The sequence below is a fragment of the Bombyx mori genome, chromosome 16 (assembly GCF_030269925.1).
Source record: "Bombyx mori chromosome 16, ASM3026992v2".
Classification (NCBI taxonomy): domain Eukaryota; kingdom Metazoa; phylum Arthropoda; class Insecta; order Lepidoptera; family Bombycidae; genus Bombyx; species Bombyx mori.
In genome coordinates, this window is record NC_085122.1 from 5,842,648 (window position 1) to 5,863,703 (window position 21,056).

General features: G+C 35.5%; 1 protein-coding gene across 1 annotated transcript; it reads left to right on the top strand.

The window, feature by feature from the left end:
• The first annotated feature begins 1,713 nt into the window (after positions 1-1,713).
• LOC101737589 (DNA replication ATP-dependent helicase/nuclease DNA2) lies at positions 1,714-20,386 on the top strand. Its single transcript, XM_004928834.5, has 23 exons — positions 1,714-1,966; positions 2,037-2,283; positions 3,004-3,140; positions 3,461-3,594; positions 4,556-4,766; positions 5,891-6,121; positions 6,438-6,573; positions 7,256-7,415; positions 7,953-8,068; positions 8,232-8,352; positions 9,061-9,249; positions 9,613-9,701; positions 11,055-11,187; positions 12,015-12,149; positions 12,963-13,129; positions 13,517-13,622; positions 14,045-14,180; positions 14,819-14,908; positions 15,554-15,657; positions 16,802-16,985; positions 18,292-18,468; positions 19,208-19,393; positions 20,143-20,386. Exons 1-23 carry the CDS (start codon positions 1,958-1,960, stop codon positions 20,341-20,343), a joined length of 3,399 nt encoding a protein of 1,132 aa, XP_004928891.1. The 5' UTR covers positions 1,714-1,957; the 3' UTR covers positions 20,344-20,386.
• Positions 20,387-21,056: the final 670 nt, after the last annotated feature.

Sequence of the window (21,056 nt, forward strand, 5' to 3'; positions counted from 1 at the left end):
CAATGGTTGTAAGCCATGAAGTCAGACCAGACCAAAGATTTTTAGGAAATGAAAATACTTTTTTGCTACATTACATACCTACACACGCTGAATTTACCAACCTTGTATGATAGGTCGATTTTTTATTTCCTGAAAAACAATAATAGCTGCTCAAAATTATGGTCTTAGTTCATGGTTTAAGTTTTCGGATAGCTGCCTTTCACCCTGTACACAGTAGTGTTGATTTTAAGTTTAATTTTAATATTTTCATCTCATGTACTAACTTATAAACTGCATTTATTTAATTGTAGTAATAAAGTCACTTAATAAAAAAAACGAAAAAAATATTTGATGAATTTATTATTACTGCATAACGTCATTCACGCGTCTGCTGGGTAGAGAGTATGCGCCGCGCCGCCGTGCCCGACCAATCGCGTGCAAGCGTTTGTTTATGAAAGAGTGTAAGTGTTCGTTGTATTAGCTTTGTGTGCGTCACGCATAGAGTTACTATTCTATACTTATTAACTCCAGGGCGTCACGTTAATGGATAATGGATGGAACCATAATCAAAGGTGTAATTGAAGGCGAGTTATTTAGTACTTAATATTAGGCGTAAACCATGGTTCTTTAAAATAAAATTAAGTAAATTGTGTTGTAGTATAATAATTAGGATGAGACTGGGGCATCATTGTACACCTGTCTACCTTGCTAAGCTTAAAATTATAGACTCTGACGCCTGTTCTTGTGGTACTAGCGTGGGGGGTTTGAACCATATATTTTTTACCTGCCCCCTATATGACAAATCTTCTTTTTTGAGCAGTTTAATTTTCCTCAAAATACCATTTCCTACCTCTGTTAAATGTTTACTTTATGATGACAAGCAAAATTGTTATAAATTATTATCCAAATTTATAATTGAAAATAATATTAAAATTTAATAAAAATATATTCTATATAAACATGATCGAGTTTAATAATTTCTACATATATTCCATATTTTCCTTTACTTCCTAATCCTCTGTCCTTTCCGTTACCTAATTCTTACAATTTTAACATGCTTTGGTTCCCGACTTTTATTACTGTCAGTGGCTAAACACATCAATATGTAAAAGCCAAAAAGAAGAAAGAAAAAAGCGAGTTATTGTTTATTTATTGTGCTATGGCTATGGGACTTTTTGGCGGGAACGCGAGGAGTGAAGTTGTGTGATTTGTTTTATTTAGTCTATTTAGTGTTTCTTCAGGTTTAAATGTGTAATAACGGTGGTATATTAACTGTTTAATATTTGTGACAGTGCACAAATGTGGGAAAATGAAACAAAGCTGCTGGACGTAACTTCTCAGGATCCTCCAAAAAGTCCTCTGAAAAAATCTCAGTAAATGACCACCATTTTACTGAGATTATATTTCATCCCATATCATCTCATCTCATTTCATTTAATTACATCCCAGTTGATTGATGTCTCAAATTAATCATCTTCATTTCATTTCACTTCATATTATCATGTTGCACAAAAGTATCCCATATTATATCATTTCATCTCATTTCAATTCATATCATGTCATGTTTCATATTATTAATCAACTTCATTTCATTTCATAGTATCATATTTCATGAAATAAAAAAATTTATATAAAAGATTAGGCTGTATGGTACGACACCTTTGCCTTTCCATCTGGAAAAATAAAACTACTACTACCATAGATTATACACTTAATATATTTGAGAACTACTACATATTAAGTGTATAATCTATGACTACTACTACTATGGCTATGATACCTACATATATTTATTTATTATTTGTGTTGTGAATATGCACATACATATTGGGATATTAATATTAAATGTATCAGGGGAATTAATGTTTAATAAATAGGTGATATTTGGTTTGTGGCCAAACATTTTTTTTAATTAGAAAATAGTTAGCAAAGTACTTACTTATATAGATTATGCAGATCGGCCGTTATTTATTTAAGCATGAAAAAGGTGGGCTAATCGTAACTATTCAAATTTAGTCCTTAGTAAACATTTTTATTAAATGATTTTATGGTTTTAGAGTCAGGAATCTTCTGCATCGAAAAATCAAGAACCTATAACTGCATTTTTCAAAAATTCAGATGGTCCTAATAATGTCGCAATATCCAGAAAAACTAATTATTTACCATCTGCGAAAAGAAAGGCTACGTGCCTCGATAATGATCACTTAATCTCGCAGCCAGTTAAGCTTAAGTTAATGAATAAAGAAACAGATACGAATAAAAAATTAAAGCAAATTAAAATAGAAAATAAAGATCCTTTAAAACGTAAGTAACGTTAACATTTAGTAAGTTCGATTAATACGGAATCTGCTGACAGCCTGGAATAGAAAACTACAATAATTTTGTACTCTTTACACAAAAATATTTGCAAAATATCTTATAGAATTTCTTGCTTTGCTGGAAAAACTTAAAACACTATTATTAGATACACATGTTCTATTTTGCTTTATTCAGATTTGGGCTTAAAACATTCAAATTTCATTGTTAAATTATAACCCATAAAGATCTAACCCGTGAAGATGTAATGACCTAAAGTTTAAGTGTCCAGTGCATTTGTATGTGGTAATGTAACTATGTGCGAATCTCGCAGGCAGGTACCAGTTGTTCTAATGAAATATGTACTTAACAATGGTTCACGATTTACTTCCACAGTGAAGGAATAACATTGTGTAATAAAAATCAAATTAAAATAAAAACATTACTTACCGAAAGTGAAAATGTTTTTTTTTTTTTTTTTTAAATCAAGAAATATCATAGTAAAAAGAATGCTCCTAAAGTAGAATGCTTTGATTTTTAAAGCTAGAAGATTGATTAATTTTTTGAAAATCGTGTTTAGGTCTCAGTGAGTGTAACAGAAATGAGACAGTTCAATTCAATCTATTTCTGCTTAAAGTATGCTACATACTTTTAAAAAAAAAGTTTCAGTGTTTCCCTTGAAACCTTAATGTTAAAAATTATATCCTTTAATTGATCATGTATTTACAGAACTTGAACATTCTCCAATATTCAACAGCTTACCTGATATATCAAATTTACAATGTTTCACATTTGACAAAAAAGATTTTGAACAAGATGATGTAAGTGATGTTTTCAATGATGATTGGGAGCACGAAGAGGATGCAGTAAGCATTTTAGTACTTAATTACTAATAATACCTAGTTCAACAAATAACATTAATAATAATCTATTAGAAAGTCTGATATGTTTGACTCCCAGCTAAAGACATTGTGGTCGTAGGACTTAATACCTCATAGCCCACGGACAGTTAAATAGTCAGCATGGAGCTCACAGAAAACACAATGTGACCTATAAGATAATATGAAATAACTTGTTTGCAAAACTGAGCTATTAAAAATAAAGTTTTTTTAATTATTTAGTATTGGTTAATTTTTAATTTTCTTAAGTGAATTCTTTTATCTAATATACGTTTTTTAATTCCCAGGCAGCCTTTGACAAGTTAAATCTGAATAAAATGCAGAGATGTGAGGTAATCAGTTTGAAAAATCATGAAAACAAAATGGAACTTTTTTTAAAGAGCGGTGAAATGACTGGCACTTGTTTTGTTGAAGGGATATGGTTAATATTTACTTGTATTATTATTTTCAATTAAGGATCATGATCATTCTTGATTCTAAATGTGCTGTTTAGCCCCTGAGTTCTGGTGGGCTTTGAGTTCGTTCACGAATACTTGTTAAATATATTAATTCAAACCAGATATTAAAGATTATTATAAAGTTAACTAGATTTTAAAAACTCTTCTTCTTGGTAAATTTAAAAGTTATTCTACTGATTGGGCGCATGTATATCTTATGCAAGAGTTCACTGGTTTCATGCAGTAGGTACTCTGGTAAATGTTGATTAAGTGTGAAACAAAAACTCCATAACATCCTGAAAGAAATATAATAATAGTTTCATATGCCGTCTGCACAAATTGCAATTATTTTATGACATAGATAAAGTAAAGTTGACTTCAAACAATTGCTGAACAGTTCTTAGCAGAGGGAAGCAGTACTTCACTCTTGTACAAAGACCTATGTTTTAGAAAGCTACTTCCACTATTTACTTGATAGTTCTGATGTAATGGAAATTTGGAAATTTGGTATTTGGGAAGTTTACTCATCTGCCTTATATTAAAACTAGACTGCAAATGAAACTTGCGTTCTGAGTAAAAGTTCTTAGTTTGGTGATGGTAGGGCATCTTGTGAGCTCACATGCGTAGGTACCACCACCCTGCCTGTTTCTGCCATGAAGCAGTAATGTGTTTCGGTTTGAAGGATGCATCAGCTGTTGTACTATAAAAACTGAAGCTTAGAGCTCATGACAAGGTGGGGGCAATCACAGTTTGCATATTTATTTATTTAGTTAGTCATTTCTTAATACAGTAATGATATACAATTACATACACAATAATATAATACATATAATAATTGATTTATTTTTGAGGATGGGAACTCTTAATATTTCTCAATCAATTCAATATTGTAATAATTTGTCTGCTATATATTATATAAATGATGGTTATGTGTTTTATTTTCAGGAAATCAATACCTTTGAGTCCGGGCGATATAATCAGTGTGATTGCAGCTAAAAATGAAACGGGGCAACATTATTTAAACGACACAACTGGGCTGCTCGTTCTCCGTCCGGACCACTTGATATCGAGCACAAGTGTTGTGGCTGGAGTGTTTTGTAAGCGAAAAGCTGTACTCCAAGAGAGATGGAGAGGAATAGACTCTGCCAATACGGCGGTGAGTTTTTTTGTATTGACAGCGTGCACGGGCGACCTAGCTCACGGCACATCTAGTGTTTTTTTTTTATTGCCCTTATGGTAAATAGCTACACCCATTAGGCAGACGAACACAGTCCACCTGATGGTGAGTGGTTACCGTCACCCTTGGACTTCAGCAATGCCAGGGGCAGAGCCAAGCCGCTGCCTACCGCAGAAGCCGCTGCCTACCGCGTAAAGTAATTGTCAGAGCATAAAGACATCTATAAGTGAATGACGCGAACATCAAGTCTCGTTAATCTTGAATAATGGCTGTCTCAATATTCACATAGGCATTATCACTAATGCTGGTGACGTTGTACAACTGAATCATAAAATCTTGCTCAGCTGTGAACAAACATCTTGTATGGAAACTTTAAATGTGACAGTTGAGTCATACTAGTAGCACTCGAGCTCTGTAAGTCTGGCGGAGCATCAGCAGCTGGGTGTCGACGATAGATCATTGTCTATTTTGTATAACATTAATTACATACTTTTTTTATTCTTCTCTTGACGGGTAAATGAAACTCATGTCTCACTAATTGTTACTCGTGTTCACGTGTGTTCATCATTATTCGTTTTGGTTGTATGATTTGCAAGACTTCATTTGTAGTTTGGGTAGATTTTTCATACCGAGCGAGGGATATTCGGTAAACCAACCTTATGATTATTGTTTCGGACATGTAAATAATACGCAAACTACTAATATACAAATGTCGTTGGCGCGATTCAGGACATGGCCTGATTTCATTCCTTTTCAGTGAAAGCTAGCGATAGAGCAGGGATTGGATATATCATGACATTGTACTATATTGAAAATGGACACCTAGAAGGTTTTTAGGTCATTTTCGCACGAAAGTGTTTGCCCCAGATCTTCAAAATACATAAAAATACTCTATAGATTTTTATATTATTATCAACCATGTCGTCCATATCCTATAAAGTCCTAATCATATCCCATATGCAGGAGAAACAAAGTAACTATTATTACATATAACACATATAAATTCCCAACGAGAATCAAAACAACCAAGATTATAAAACATAAGATACAGAAAAAAAAAAAAAAATCATATCCCATAACGATTAGTGTTTTTGTTATTGTAGATGACAATTGGAATAATGGTACATGAGCTAGTACAAAAGGCTCTGACACAACAAATATCAGATATAACTCAGTTACGTTTAGAAGCTGATAGAATGATAAGGGAGTCCATACAGATGTTGTACGACGCAGGGATGACCGAGGAGGAGACCCGGACAAGCATGCAGTGCTACATACAGCCTCTCAATGATTTCATGAAGAGCTATGTCGTTTCCAAGGCCAGTCATGGAATTGTGAGTAATTTAATACAACCTTATTCTTGAACTTGCCGCAGACTTAATAGATATTGATTTAAATAATTGTTTTTTAGAACAGATTTTTACAACCTTGTTTTTAATAATTATACAGCACAGCTGTCATTATGAATCGAAAAATTCTTAGCAGTATACATTAAAGTATGAAATTTGTTAATAAATAAATAAAAACGCTCTGGTGTCAATTATATAATGATTTTAGTTTTGATAAAAGCACAAACAGTTAACAGATTGTTATTTACTTTTCTAAAAATTTTGTCTATATTTGAATCAATTTAAAATATTTATCACACAGATGCAAAATAACAAAGAAAACTGGAACGGTCATATTGATAAGGTTTTGGATATAGAAGAAAATATATGCTGTCCACAATTAGGACTGAAAGGGAAGATCGATGCCACTTTGCAAGTTACCGTACCTGAAAAAAATGGTGGGGTCAAGCATTAAAAACTTTTTAAAATAGATATATAAATATATAAATATTTTTTTTAAATAGATAGAATGTATTTAAATTAAAACTAGCTATAAGTTGTGACGCTAATAATACTAGGCTCATAGAGCGGAACTGCTGACGTACAGCTAACGACTTTTAAATTACATTCGATCTATGAGCACACTGTGATGCTGAGTCTATTGCAGATTTATGGAAAGCGGTAAATGCCTAGGTTATATGTATGACCTAATATGTATACTAATATATACCGGATACTTATATAGTGGTGTCTGTGACTTGACTTGATTTAGGTATTATGTCAGTACTTCATTAGTAGGAAGACGAAAAAATACATTCTATTATTTTTAACTTTTCATAAATATCCTCGAGGCTCAATTTGGTATTAAATGGTTACCAACATTATACAATACAATAGTGACTTACAACTAAATGTGTCATTAATGTTAACTTTGTCATAACTTTGTCACTTGAATTCGGTGTTTTGAAATCAGAGTATTGTTAACAAAAATGTTTTTTTAAGTATCTAGTGTGGTATGATTCAACGTTAAGACATATGATTGCTTCGTTCAGAATGACTTCTGTCATTATGCTGTCATCTTCTTTTTCTAAATTCTTTGTTTGTGATAATCCACACCTGATATGCGATTTATTTTCCCAGGTCTCCAGAAAGCCATAGTTCCTTTAGAGTTGAAAAGTGGAAAGGCATCTGTGTCGGCAGAACATCGCGGCCAGCTCGTAATGTATGGAATGATGCTGAGCTTACACAGAAACGAAGACCCCACTGTGGCTTTACAACGTGGACTGTTGCTTTATTTGAGGTAATTTGTAGCCTACTAGATGAAGTAAATAGAAGTTATAATTGAATATGAAGATTAGCATTAGGAGTGGATTCATGTCGTATATTAGACGACTAAATGCAATTGTTTTGTAAATAACGACGAATGAATAGGCCTACGAATGTATAATAACTTGCAAATGATCCTCCCAATACATTAACGGTGCTTTTAGGTACCACAAGCACCGGTCACCGTCTTCGTCGAACCCGTCGCTTGCGACGAAGGGCTCGACGAGCGAATTAACCCATAGACACGGCCCACTGAGTTTCTCGCCGGATCATCTCAGTGGGTCGCGTTTCCTATCCGGTAGATTCTGCGAAGCACTGCTCTTGCTAGGGACAGTTTTAGCATCACTCCGGTTTGAGCCCCGTGAGCTCACCTACACGTTAGGGTGAAGCTGAAATAGCCTCTCAAGGCTATCAGCATAGGAAAAAAAAAGATAGTAATCCATGTAATCGTACGGACCGCTGTACGTCATAAAAATAATTAAAATTTCGATGAGTATCATCATATTTACAGAGACAAAGTAGACGTGAGGGAGGTTAACTGTGGATACCCAGAGAGGCGCGACTTGGTAATGCTGAGGAATCAGTTAGTTGAAAATCTCGCTTCAGATCCCAAAGATCCAGATCCAGGTTAGATAGATATTGATATCTTCTACTCTAATAACTCAAATCTTGCCGATTAAATTATAGTTTTAAGTACAGTATGATCATGCTGATATTCATTTGAGATACAAGGTAGGTTCTACTTCTTTGAGGAGTAGGTATCTAAATAAGATAAACATGATATTTTCAGAACAGTTAACTGATATTGAAGATGCCTCATTTTTACTTCAGCAAAAGCTACCAGAACCGATCAATCATGAGAGAGCATGCACTAAATGTCCGTACTTATCCATTTGTTCTGTCCATTTGTGGTAAGCGATACAATATCTTGTTACATTAACTTAGTAATTTATACTTCTAACTATCCTTGAGACTACTTAACACCAGGTGGGCTGTGAGCTCGTACACCCATCTAAGCAATAAAAAAAAAATCTATTGCACAAATGACTGTAATGAATGTACATGAATGTAAATGAATGTACAATTCCAGACTTTGACATTTGATATGCTTTCTGGAAGATACTTTTAATGGTGAATTGGGTTTGACGAATCAAAAAAGTAGATTGAAAAAATACGAAATAATTTATCGACGCTTAACGGTTGACGCCTTTAAGTGCTATACTAACATTGTCTATAAAGTGATCGGCGGTTCCGTTATTGCCAGATGATGTACATTGTGAAAACCTTATTGTTCCAGAAAAGCTTGCGCTGGCATGTTTTCCACGCATATTTGTTTTAGGGCCTCGCAGATTGCCAAATTTATAAGGTTCACTGTCGTTTTGCAATTTAAATGTGAACCTCATCACCAAATAATCACAAAAAAAAAAAAATCATATTCACGTGATTTATTTCGCAAAAATTTTAAAACACATGGCTCGTAATGGGAACGGTCAAAATGCGAGTGCAGAATATTGTTCCATATTTACTAGTGTACAATATCTAAGTTAGGAGACGACGGAGTAAAAACTATTTGCTGGGGTCTCGTTGTCTCGTTGGTTGAAGAAATTTGTCTTTTTTAGGCATTCGGGAGGCCCATCAGTCTCTGAAAATCATCCGCTGTCAAAGTTACAAGGCCAAGCACTAGGACACTTATCCAAAGGTCACATAAAATATTTCTTTCATTGGACGGCTTTACTTAAGATGGAAGAGAAATTTCAAACGAATTCATCACCTTTACAAGCCTTGTGGACTGAGAGTGCTGAAAAAAGGTTAAGTATTGTAAAACAAAGCATAGCTTTAGAATCGATACAACGATAAAATACTGTAATACATAAAACATATTTTACATCTAAGTTGATCTGGCTCCGGATCTCCGAAAAGAGAATTTTCTTATAACAACAAAACATGTTCATGTTAGCTTATAAGTATGTACGTAAAACTGATGAATGACGATGCTAATATAATATTAACAAAAAATAATTTATTGCGAATTTAGTGACATACCCATCCACATTTGACGTTTTTTTTTTGTGTATGTTATTCTAAATTTGATATAAAGCTTAACGTTCCAACAATAAATTATACTTAATAATATGAAACTAATTAAGTGACAATGCAATATTTATTTGTAGAGAAAAAAGAGGGACTTGCATTCCCAATCTGAAAATAAAGGCAGTGGAGCAATCAGGTGAAAAACATCTTCACGTATTTCGACGTTCAGGTAATTCTTTATGTTAATGTTTTTTGTCGATATTGATTTAGTTAAAAAACTTATTTTATTATTTAAAAGCAGCCTAACTCACCGCTCGCCTGGTGTTTAATGGTTACCGTAATGAGCTCTTCCATCTAAGCAATAAATAAATAAAAAATCGTATCGTGAATATCGCTACCCATCTCCAGGTTTGGAATACGAATAAAGTAGTAGTCTCGGAAACCGGACATATGACTGCTCCGCGGCAGAATAGGCAGAAATCCCATCCCTCCTGGCTGAGCCTTTGCTCGCCCACCTGTCCTGATGAAACTGAAAACCGGCCACCATTAATCCTTCAATCATAAAAAAAAGGAATAGGCAGGACGGCGGTACATACCCGTCCGGACTAGCCGACTAATGCTTCCAATTTTTCTGGCTCTGGCTTTTGTATGAGTTGCTTTATATGAGGGTATTCAAACGACGACATCGGCAGACAGCGCTAACTGTCAAAAATCTATTTGAAGTTTATAAAACGGATATATTTTTTTAAATTGTTAAAAAAAATACCTATCCATCTTTTGCGTATAGTTGTATTCAAATATATTTTTAAATTGAATACTAAATTACCTTTCTAACCATATATCACACTTATAAATGTGCATTGAAATTACTCAAAATGACCATGTAAGTTGGTGGAATTCTGTTCTACATAATCGACATTAACTTGAGCGTCAACTTGCAAGTCAGTTTTATTTAGAAAAAAGTGATGTTTACATGCTAAAATAATATCGACGCTTGAAAGGCAAACGTGTCCAAGCGACAATAACTGCTTTGTACATAAATGATAGGCAATAACCATATTCGATGCGCACAAAATATATATTTCTAGGTCTATTAATATTATTTCACTCCTACAGCTAGATTCGTTAAAATAGAATTTTTTTCAGGTATTTCAACTTTAAATTAGTCTACTGTAAAGTTCACGCATTGTCGCTTTTTTTTTTTTTTTATTGTCCTTGTAGGCAGACGAGCATACGGCCCACCTGATTACCGTCGCCCATGGACTTCAGCAATGCCAGGGGCAGAGCCAAGCCGCTGCCTACCAAAGTCGCTTAGTCACGTTTGCCTTTCAAGCGTCGATATGTATCAGACATTCAGCTAGACATGTGTAACAGAATAACAGAGTAACAGAATATTCAATGTCGAACATTCCCTAAACCTCTTTTTGAGACGGCACGCACTTTTTCGTCCCACAGTGCGGCGCCCCTACCACGAGCGCATCAGCACATTGACCTTTTCAATGTTATATGAATGTGGTTCCTAAAAGCCAAATTATAACGTTCAAATTCATTCGTAATTTTGATGCAAACTTTTTCACTTTAGGTGTTAGATTAAATAGAGAGAAAGGACCTCAAGAGGGGGAGTTCGCAATAGTCAGTATCGAGGGCAGACCGTGGGTAGCCGCGGGAGTTGTCAGCTCAGTTAGTAGCGATGAAGTGCAGATACATTTGGAAAGGTAAAATATTAATTGCTTTTAGAATGTCTGTAAACAACAATAAGGCATAGTTTTCATATGACAATGACCAATACAGAAAACTTTCAGACGAATCTCGTGTTGGTGATTTATTCAGTACTCATGAAGAGTTTCACTTGTAGTGCTATTAGTCTGATTAAAACTACTAAACTTAAATTAATGGTGATACAGCATCTTGTGATTCTTCACGTGTAGGTACCACCACCGTGCCTATTTTGGCCGTGAAGCATTAACACGTTTCGGTTTGAAGGGTGAAGTTCTTGACGTCTATGGATTGTCACTGCTAAACCACGGTGGGCCCGGAGCTCGCCCACACGTCACAGCAAAATAAAAATAAAATTTACGACTTTATGGCTTTCTTTATTGTTATTATTTCCGAGGCGTCGAATACTTTTTAGTTTTTTTCAGAGTCACGGACGGCTGACGAGTCGAACCGTATATAAACCATAAAAGTATTTTTATATCTACGATTCACGAAGACCGAAGAAAATACTAAATCGTAATCATATCTAATTTCGATGCCTCCAATGAACACTACGCTAACTCCAAATTCGTAGGTTTACAGGAGGAGCGTTTAAACGAAAAAAAGTTAATAAAATCTTTATTATTGCAGATATATTTATGGTTTTTTTTTTGTGTAACTAGCTGATTTACTCTTGCTTCGATAATGATTTGTAATACGTTTAAAATAGTGAAGTGATTTGCGTGAAAAACGAAAATTTCAAAATTTTGAGTTAGAGTAGTGTTCATTGGAGGTATCGATTTTATAAATACGAATTTGCGTGTCACCAATTTTAATTATTTTACAGAGACTTGAGTAAACGTCTCTGCGAAGACACATTGTACCACATCGATTCGTATGAGTCTTATTCAACTATTGTACAAAATCTGTCCAACCTCGGCGTCTTGCTTGAATACAGTGAAAGGTCGGAGCGGCTTCGAACGTAATTATAGTTTTGATCAATATATTCTCGGTGCATATAGTTTTAATTATCAAAAATATTGATCGATGGCTTCATTGCCACTACTATAAGATCTAAGGGCGGTATTTAAAACCCTTATTCTAATGCGTCTGAGATTTCAACTTAATCTTGACATATGTAACGGGTGTCTCAGAATGTTTTTCGTTTTTAGATGTTAAATAAAAAACGACAATATTTATTAGAACTCGTTTTATTTATTGTTAAATTAAAGAGCAGTTCTTGAAGTTTATTTATGAAAAACAACCGTTTGCAAATGCGCACCATTCACTTGTTCACACTCATTTAACCTGGAGTTAAAATTTTCAATCATTCGCTGGAGCATCGCTCTTGGAATAAGAGTTGATTTCTTCCGTGATTCTTTGCTTCAAAACATTCAGTTTAGGTGGCAATGGATTGTAAACTTCACTTTTTAGGTAGTCCCATAGGAAAAAATCAGCAGGCGTTAAATCAGGGCTCCTCCGTGGCCAATCGATGTCCCCTCGGCGACCTATCACTCTTCAAAGGAATAAATCTTGAAGAGCAGCTAATGAGTCATTTGTAAAATGAGAAGTGGCTCCATCTTGCTGGAAAAAGGTGTTGCGGTTGTAGCCATACTGGTTCTGCATTTCTGTAGCCAAAAAAGTCCGGATCATATGGCAGTATCGAGTAGTCAATTCAAAAACGAAAAACGTTCTGAAACACTCTTTATTATGGCATTGACGTTGCGTTGATATTAATATCAAGTTTGTCTAGAGTTCGGTCCATTTTAAATGACAATATTTTATTTATTTTCAGTTTGATAATAGACAAAACGAAACCTCAGTTTGAGGCGAAGCTACCACGCGAAGTCGGCCGGCTCGGCATCAAGCTCATGCGCTCACTGAACATCGAACAGCAGCGAGCTGTACTAAAAGCTCTTTCTGCCCAGGATTACGCACTCCTCCAAGGTCTCCCGGGAACTGGTATATACATATTTATAAATCTTTATTTTTTTTCTTAGTTGTCGTTAAGTGCCATAGATACCATCACCAATTTATATGAAACTGTATAAAATTAACTTACTAATGGTAGGACGACTTGTGAGTCCGCACGGGTAGGTACCACCATCCTGCCTATTTTTTGCCGTGAAGCAGTAATACGTTTCGGCATGAAGGGTGGGGCAGCCGTTGTAACTATACTTGAGACCTTAGAGCTTATATCTCAAGATGGGTGGCGCATTTACCTTGTAGATGTCTATGGGCTCCAGTAACTACAACACTGGGTGGGCTGTGAGCTCGTCCATCCAACTAAGCAATAAAAAAAATTTGATGCGCCGACAAATTTTTATAAATAATATTTCTTTGATTTAGGGAAAACTCAAACCATTTCCGTGCTGATACAAATGCTAGTTGGACTCAAACAAAGAGTACTAGTGACTGCTCACACGCACTCGGCGGTCGACACTCTGTTGAGTAGGTGAGTATTAAAGACATCATACACTATGATTTACATAAATTGTTATTATTACCCTTCTAGACATATGAGCATACGGTCTACTTGATGTTGAGTGGTTACCGTTCTCATGGACGTCAGCAGTGTACGGATACAGCCAAAACTCTGTCTACTGCTGAGTACCCTATCCAAAGCTTGTTTGAAGAATGAAAGATTTATGTTGAAGTAACATTTAGAGGCCAAATAAAACAGATTTTATTATATTGCTATTAGCACATATTCGTAAATTCGGAAGTGGATACTAAAAAGAAGAAAGCACCTTATTAAGTAATTACAACTTTCATCATGTGAAGGTCATGATACCGATACAAATTGAATTCCATATGTTAAAAGAGCAAACATTCTTAAATTAAATCGATTCTTAAACTCGAATTGAACGTTTGCAGATTACCAGAGACTATGAAAGTGATGCGGTTGGGTTCGACGGCACGTGTTGATATAAATCTGCTACATCGCACCGAGAAACAATTAACAGCTTCTTGTCGCACCGTCGAAGAGCTAGCAAGACTGTACGATTCAATGGTAAATTTAAAAGGCAGTATGACATTACAAATATTCATGGATGCGGTTAAGGAGCTTATGGCTTCCCTAATAATAGGTTTTTACCTATGAAGTTTCTGTTTTCGAATACTGGCCATTTGAAGCGAAATTTATCTATGGCTGACGATAAATTCTAAATTCAAATTAGTTCTGTTTTAAGTTTTGTTTCTCAGTTTCGCTGTATATATCATGCTACCCCGCTTTAGGAATAGGAAATATGAAAATCTATATATATATATAAATGAATTGCTGTTCGTTAGTCTCGTTAAAACTCGAGAACGGCTGGACCGATTTGGATGATTTTGGTCTTGAATTATTTGTGAAATTCCAGAGAAGGTTTAAAAGGTAAATAAATATGAAAATACTCGAAATTAAATAAGAATAACAGTTTTGTTTTTCTTTTGATGTGTCCCCGTCGGAAGGATTCCTTTTGTTCATTTAAGTTTATTTTATCCCAAAAGTTTAGGTCTTTTATTTATCGATTGAGGCACTACGAAGTCTGCCGGGTCAGCTAGTAGAATAATAATAAATTTAGGATTATTTTGTCGGGAATGCAAATACTACGAGTATAAACAAACTTTTAACACGTGATATAACCTCACGTGTAAATATTGTTTTAGGAAGTCATTGGTGTAACATGTTTGGGGTCCACGCACGCCATACTCTCTAGAACGACGTTCGACATGTGCATTGTTGATGAAGCTACCCAGGTACGTACGGGTATAATAATATCAATATTAATTAATATCCACCACGATATTATATATTATAAATATCTACCAATATTATCTTATTTAATATTTTTGTGGTCAGTCCTTCAGCGTGCTTAGCGCGAGTTTTTTAACATTCTCGATAGCGTAACAGTTAACTTCAATTTGTATGGAGTTGGAACGTTTTCCTACGTTTACCGCTAGGGGCGCTGTTCCAACGCCATACAAATTTGAGTTAACTTTTACGCTGTCGAGAACGTTAAAAAACTCAAAAACTAAGCGCATTGTGATAGTTTATTTTTGTGCCATAGATACGGATTCGCGATACCGATTTTTTTTTGTTTTGTAATTTGTACGGCTTAAACGTATTAAATAGGACTCCGAAGCAAAGATAAGAATCATTTCTTAAGCATTGTGTGATTCTATTGAGTTGATATTTCGATAATGTTCACAACATACTTAAGGGAACGAGCTCAATTTTTAGTGAAATCGTGTTCGGAATAGCGCACGATTCACTATATGTACTGGTGTGGTCGCTTATTTTCGATTGATTTTTAAATTTTTTGCAGATTTTTTGTATAGTTTTAAGCCACGATTGAGGGCATGCGTGTTAGTGTTTAAAATAGCTTATTTGATTCTGTTCAGGTATTACAATGCACGGTATTGAGACCACTGTTTGCTGCTAGAAGATTCTTGCTAGTTGGTGATCCCAAACAACTCCCGCCTATCGTGAAAAGTCGCGCCGCAAGGTACCTATTTGTAGTTTATGCCGATTTAAAAAAAAACTGTCCTGTACTACATAACTTACTGAACGCGTTTAGAATTAATTTGATATAAAAACTGTTTCGGGTTTGTATGTATTATTAAGTATATTACGTATGAAACCGCGGCGCAAATGTATATGTGAGCAGTGCGGTAGGTGATTCGTATTTTCATAATGTGTTACTATTTCAAGTACTTTTGTCTAAAACGGGGTGTGTTTAGCGCTCCTCTTCGCTCTGAAGTCTACCGCGTTTCTACTACAAAAGCCTTATGGCTTTGTTATGTATTAATGGAGTAAAGAGTAATCTATAGAGGTTAATCTACTAATACTAATCCATTATTCACAACAAACCCTCAATCAATATGGCAGCCGTTCCTCACGGATTCCCCGGTCATCGTTCTCGTCGAACCCGTCGCTTGCGACGAAGGGCTCGACGAGTAAATTAACCCTCAGAGACAGCCCACTGAGTTTCTCACCGGATCTTCTCGGTGGGTCGCGTTTTCGATCCGGTGGTAGATTCTGCGAAGCACGGCTCCTGGTTTGAGCCCCGTGAGCTCACCTACTAGTTAAGGTTACGCTGAAATAGCCTCTCAAGGCTCTCAGCTTAGGTAGGAAAAAAAAGAAGAAGAAAAAAACGGATTCCGAGTGTTCGTCAATCACCGGTGCGAGTCGTGCAGTTAATAAGTTGTGTAACGCTACGATTATTAGGAATGTGGTAAAGCGATTACTCGCATGGAGTTGGGACAAATCGATTTTTATATTCGACTGTAAATAAATTTTTCCCCTATCCGATTCTCCTCGATAAATCTAGTCCCACACTAGTCTGATTTCGATCCGCACGTACAATTTTTTTTTAGCTTAATCATAAGGTAATAAATACTACATACCTTGTACTACAAACACTGCCTTTAAAATTAAGAACTAATTAAAAGAAGCTGGTACATTACGATCACCACGGCCGGAAGCTCTTTTCCAATTTTGGTCTTCAAAATTTAAATTTGACCGCTCAACAATACATGCTAACATTTTCAGGACACCAGTTTTGCTGCTGGAATGTAAATTTTCATTTCTAGTGTAATTAACAGACGAACATCTCTAATAATTACTGTATTTTGATAATGTTTTTTTAGGCGTCTCGGCATGGAAGAGAGTCTGTTCCACAGATTAATGGACGAAGAAGCAACTTGCACCTTGCATCTGCAGTATCGCATGAATCAAGCTATAACCGATGTAGCGAATCAAGTAGCTTATGACTCGCGTTTGAAATGTGCCAACGGACAAGTTGCTCTAGCTACACTCAGTATTGATATGCAGGTAAAACTTACAGTACATAATATATAATGATAACGATATCACGGTCGAATTTATTTAGTAGGTACTCTAGGAATTCGAAGAAGAGGATGACCCCGGTATTCTTCTTCTCCCAGTTCTTCTCTGGTGGCGCCGGAGTCCGACATAACCCGGTCTCTTACCCCCCTCGACCGGGTATCCGTAAATGGATTCCCCAGCGTTAAAAAGGTACTCTTAATAATTTGTGGGAACAAAGCTGGCATCATATTATGTAGAACGAATTTATCGAAAGTTACCTTAGACATGAGAAAAATGTTATGTTTGTCATTCTTGCTGTTCTTCTTGACACTCAGCTTTTGAGAACAAAATAAAAGTAGCCGACGATTTTTACATTTTCAAAGGGCATCACATATAATACCGTGAATGCATCGACGTAGATAATAAAGTTGTTAACGTTTTTTTTTCTTTTATGTCTGTCTCATTCGAAATCTACTACAGAAATGGTAAGTGGTTTGTTAATGAATAAACTTTAACAGTCATGTCATGAGCGGTGATGACCTTCAATAGTTAACAAAGTCTTAAAGGTTGAGTTCACCGAGGTCATCTACTAGCCCGCGTATAGTTGAAATAGCCCATTAGGCTAACAGTGATTAAGTAGGGGGAAAACGCGATGACCAGTTGCGATTAGGTAGCATCCTTAGCTCGGTTGTCTTCGAAGATTGAAACGAAATATGTAATGAGAAAAACAATGATGTTTTATTAATTAAATATTAATATTTTCATCCACTTGTGATGAATCGCCTTATGTGGAAATCGACACGACCAAAAATTTTTTTCACCGCTCAAGAATAAATGGTAGGTAAATTGAGAATAACGATTATTTAAAACTAAAAACTAAATTGTGGCCTATAAATTTCTATTTGTCGCGGCTTCTCACATATCTAATATGATACCGTGTGTTTAGTGCGAGTTTCTTAACGTTCTCGATAGCGTAAAAGTTAACCTAATTTTGTATGCAGTTGAAACAGCGCCCCTAGCGGCAAACGTACGCAAACGATCCCATTCCATACAAATAGGAGCTAACTTTTACGCTATCGAGAACGTTAAAAAACTCGCACTAAGCACATAGAGCAGACGTTTATTTCTTAAACATCAAAAATCTTTGCGTTTCGTAATATGTAGTATCTTTACCTTTGCATTCATTTTATATCAGTAAATGAATTTACCTAATAATACAGTCAACAAATGTGGTTGGGATATACAGATACAGTTTACAGATGCTCCTGACCTTAAACGTCGGTCATATCAAGGATTGCTAAAAATTTTTCAGAAATTATCATCAAAAACGGAATGGTTAAAGAGAGCTTGCAGTCCAGAACCTGAAGACGCTGTATTGTTTTTGGACATGAAATCTACAAATGTGTTTGATTTTGAAAATGAAAGCCGCTCGTGTAGGAACAAAGCCGAAGCTTGCCTAGTTCTCGACTTGATGGAATGCTTCAAAGAGGTTACATGTAACATTATATTTTAAATATTAAATTTTTTGTACAGTAAATTTGATTTGATTGAATCAAGTAATCGATGTTGACCCGATGCTTGAAACTCTGAACTATGTATAAACTCAATGATACCTCAAGATATTGATCTGTCATGTTTTGCTATTAACCCTTCGTCGTGATTGAATAAAAAAGTTGTTTTTTTAAATTGTATAAAGGTAAAAACAGATCCAGAAGCTCGATATGTACCTAAATCCTATATCTAAACACCTATTCATGCGGGCTATAATAAGGCCCACTACCTAATTATGATACTACTAAACTACTAGCTAAGTAATTATACAAAAAATTGGGTTTTTTTATTTCTCGGCCTTATTTCCTCTTTGGGCAAACCTTTCTTTCAAAGATTGGTACCAGCCAACTGGAATTTAACACTGACATAGTTACAGATTTACATAGTTTACTGGTGGTAGGACCTCTTGTGAGTCCGCACGGGTAGGTACCACCACCCTGCCTATTTCTACCGTGAAGCAGTAATACGTTTCGGTTTGAAGGGCGGGGCAGCCGTTGTAACTATACTGAGACCTTAGAACTTATATCTTAAGGTGGGTGGCGCATTTACGTTGTAGATGTCTATGGGCTCCAGTAACCACTTAACACCGGGTGGGCTATGAGCTCGTTCCCCATCTAAACAATAAGTTTATATTCGGTAAAAAATATTGTTAAACATATACCATTATTAATTTTCAGGGTGGCGTTTCATCTAAAAATATAGGTATAATAGCGCCATATCGCGAACAAGTGTCACTACTGCGCAGGGCCCTGGCGTCCTACTCTGTAGAAGTTAACACTGTTGATCAGTTCCAAGGCAGAGACAAGTCCATTTTAATATATTCGTGTACCAAATGGAATGTAAGCGAAGATCATAAAGTTAAGGTTAGTGAATCAAATAACACCATAAATGTTTTTTTTTTAATATCTATTAAATACATTCGGTCTTTAAATGTAGTGTTAATAGGCATTTGTGGCTAGACTAGTGTCTAATTTGCTTTATTTTGTGATGTATTGTGTTGCTATGTATAAATGAATTAATATTCCATTTCATAATACGAACGGTTGTTTGATATTTGACCTTTTCCTGGTTTATAATTGTTTTAATCAATATACTAAACATGGAGTGTGAGAATTTACTCGGTCTTCAATGGGCCTGTTTAAGCCACAAGCTCAAACAGCCACGTCCGTGGTTCTATTCCATTTCCGCAGTAGGGCAACCGTTTTACTTCAACACTTCGACGTCATATCTGGCCGTTGATGATGAATTATATTGAGATATACCGTAGTCCTTTAATTTATTAGCTTGTCTGTCAATTTATTAATTTTTTTTATTACTTAGATGGGTGGAAGTGCTCACAGCCACCTGGTGTTAAGTGGTTACTGGAGCCCATAGACATCTACAACGCAAATGCGTCACCTACCTTGAGATATAAGTTCTAAAGTCTCAGTATAGTTACAACGGCTGCCCCACCCTTCAAACCGAAACGCATTACTGCTTCGCGGCAGAAATAGGCAGGGTGGTGGTACCTACCTACCCGTGCGGACTCACAAGAGGTCCTACCACCACTAAACATAGCAATAAAGGTGAAATTATATTTGTATAAATGTAATAGTGTTCATTTATTTAATAGGAAGGAGAGATACTGAACGACGATCGGAGATTAGCTGTGAGCGTGACTCGAGCGAAGCACAAGTTCATTATAGTTGGTAATTCAAAAGCGTTGCATTGCTACGTCCCACTGCAACGGCTGATACGAGCAAGCGCTACTGTCAGTCTCAATGATGATATTGTTAAATGTTTGTATCATAAGTATAAAGAAATCATGATTTAGTTTGAATCATTTTAGTATGCTAATAATAAAATATTAATTGCTATTTTCTTGTAGTTTTATTCTCGACTAGTTGACCCGGCAGACTAGTGCCTCAATCGATAAATAAAAGACCGAAGCTTTTGTATAAAATAAACTTGAAACAGACAAAAGGAATCCGTCCGACGTGGGACTCATCAAAGGAAAAACAAAATTGTTATTTTTATTTCATTCCGAACATTTTCATATTTATCTACCTTTTAAACCTTCTCTGGACTTCCACAAATAGTTCAAGACCAAAATCAGCCAAATCGGTCCAGCCGTTCTCGAGTTTTAGCGAGACTAACGAACAGCAAATAATTTTTATACAATATATATAGATAGATAGATAGATTAATTACGACATAAAGGATGGTGCTTGATGAGACTCCCTCGTTCCTAAATTTTCTATATCATGATTAAATGTAAGTAAAATAGTTGACGAGAACATGGCAGTAAAGTGGGACTGGGACGTAACTCACAATAATCGTAATAGTGAATTTTTTTCGGAACAACACGAGGATGGAGTGCCCGGCTACATTCGTAAACATTAACCTACGCAATCCCACTCACATATTAGTAGACAAAATGAATAATTTTCATTTTCTTTAACAAATGTGATTTATATTAATATTATAAAGCTGAAGAGTTTGTTTGTTTGAACGCGCTAATCTCAGGAACTACTGGTCCGATTTAAA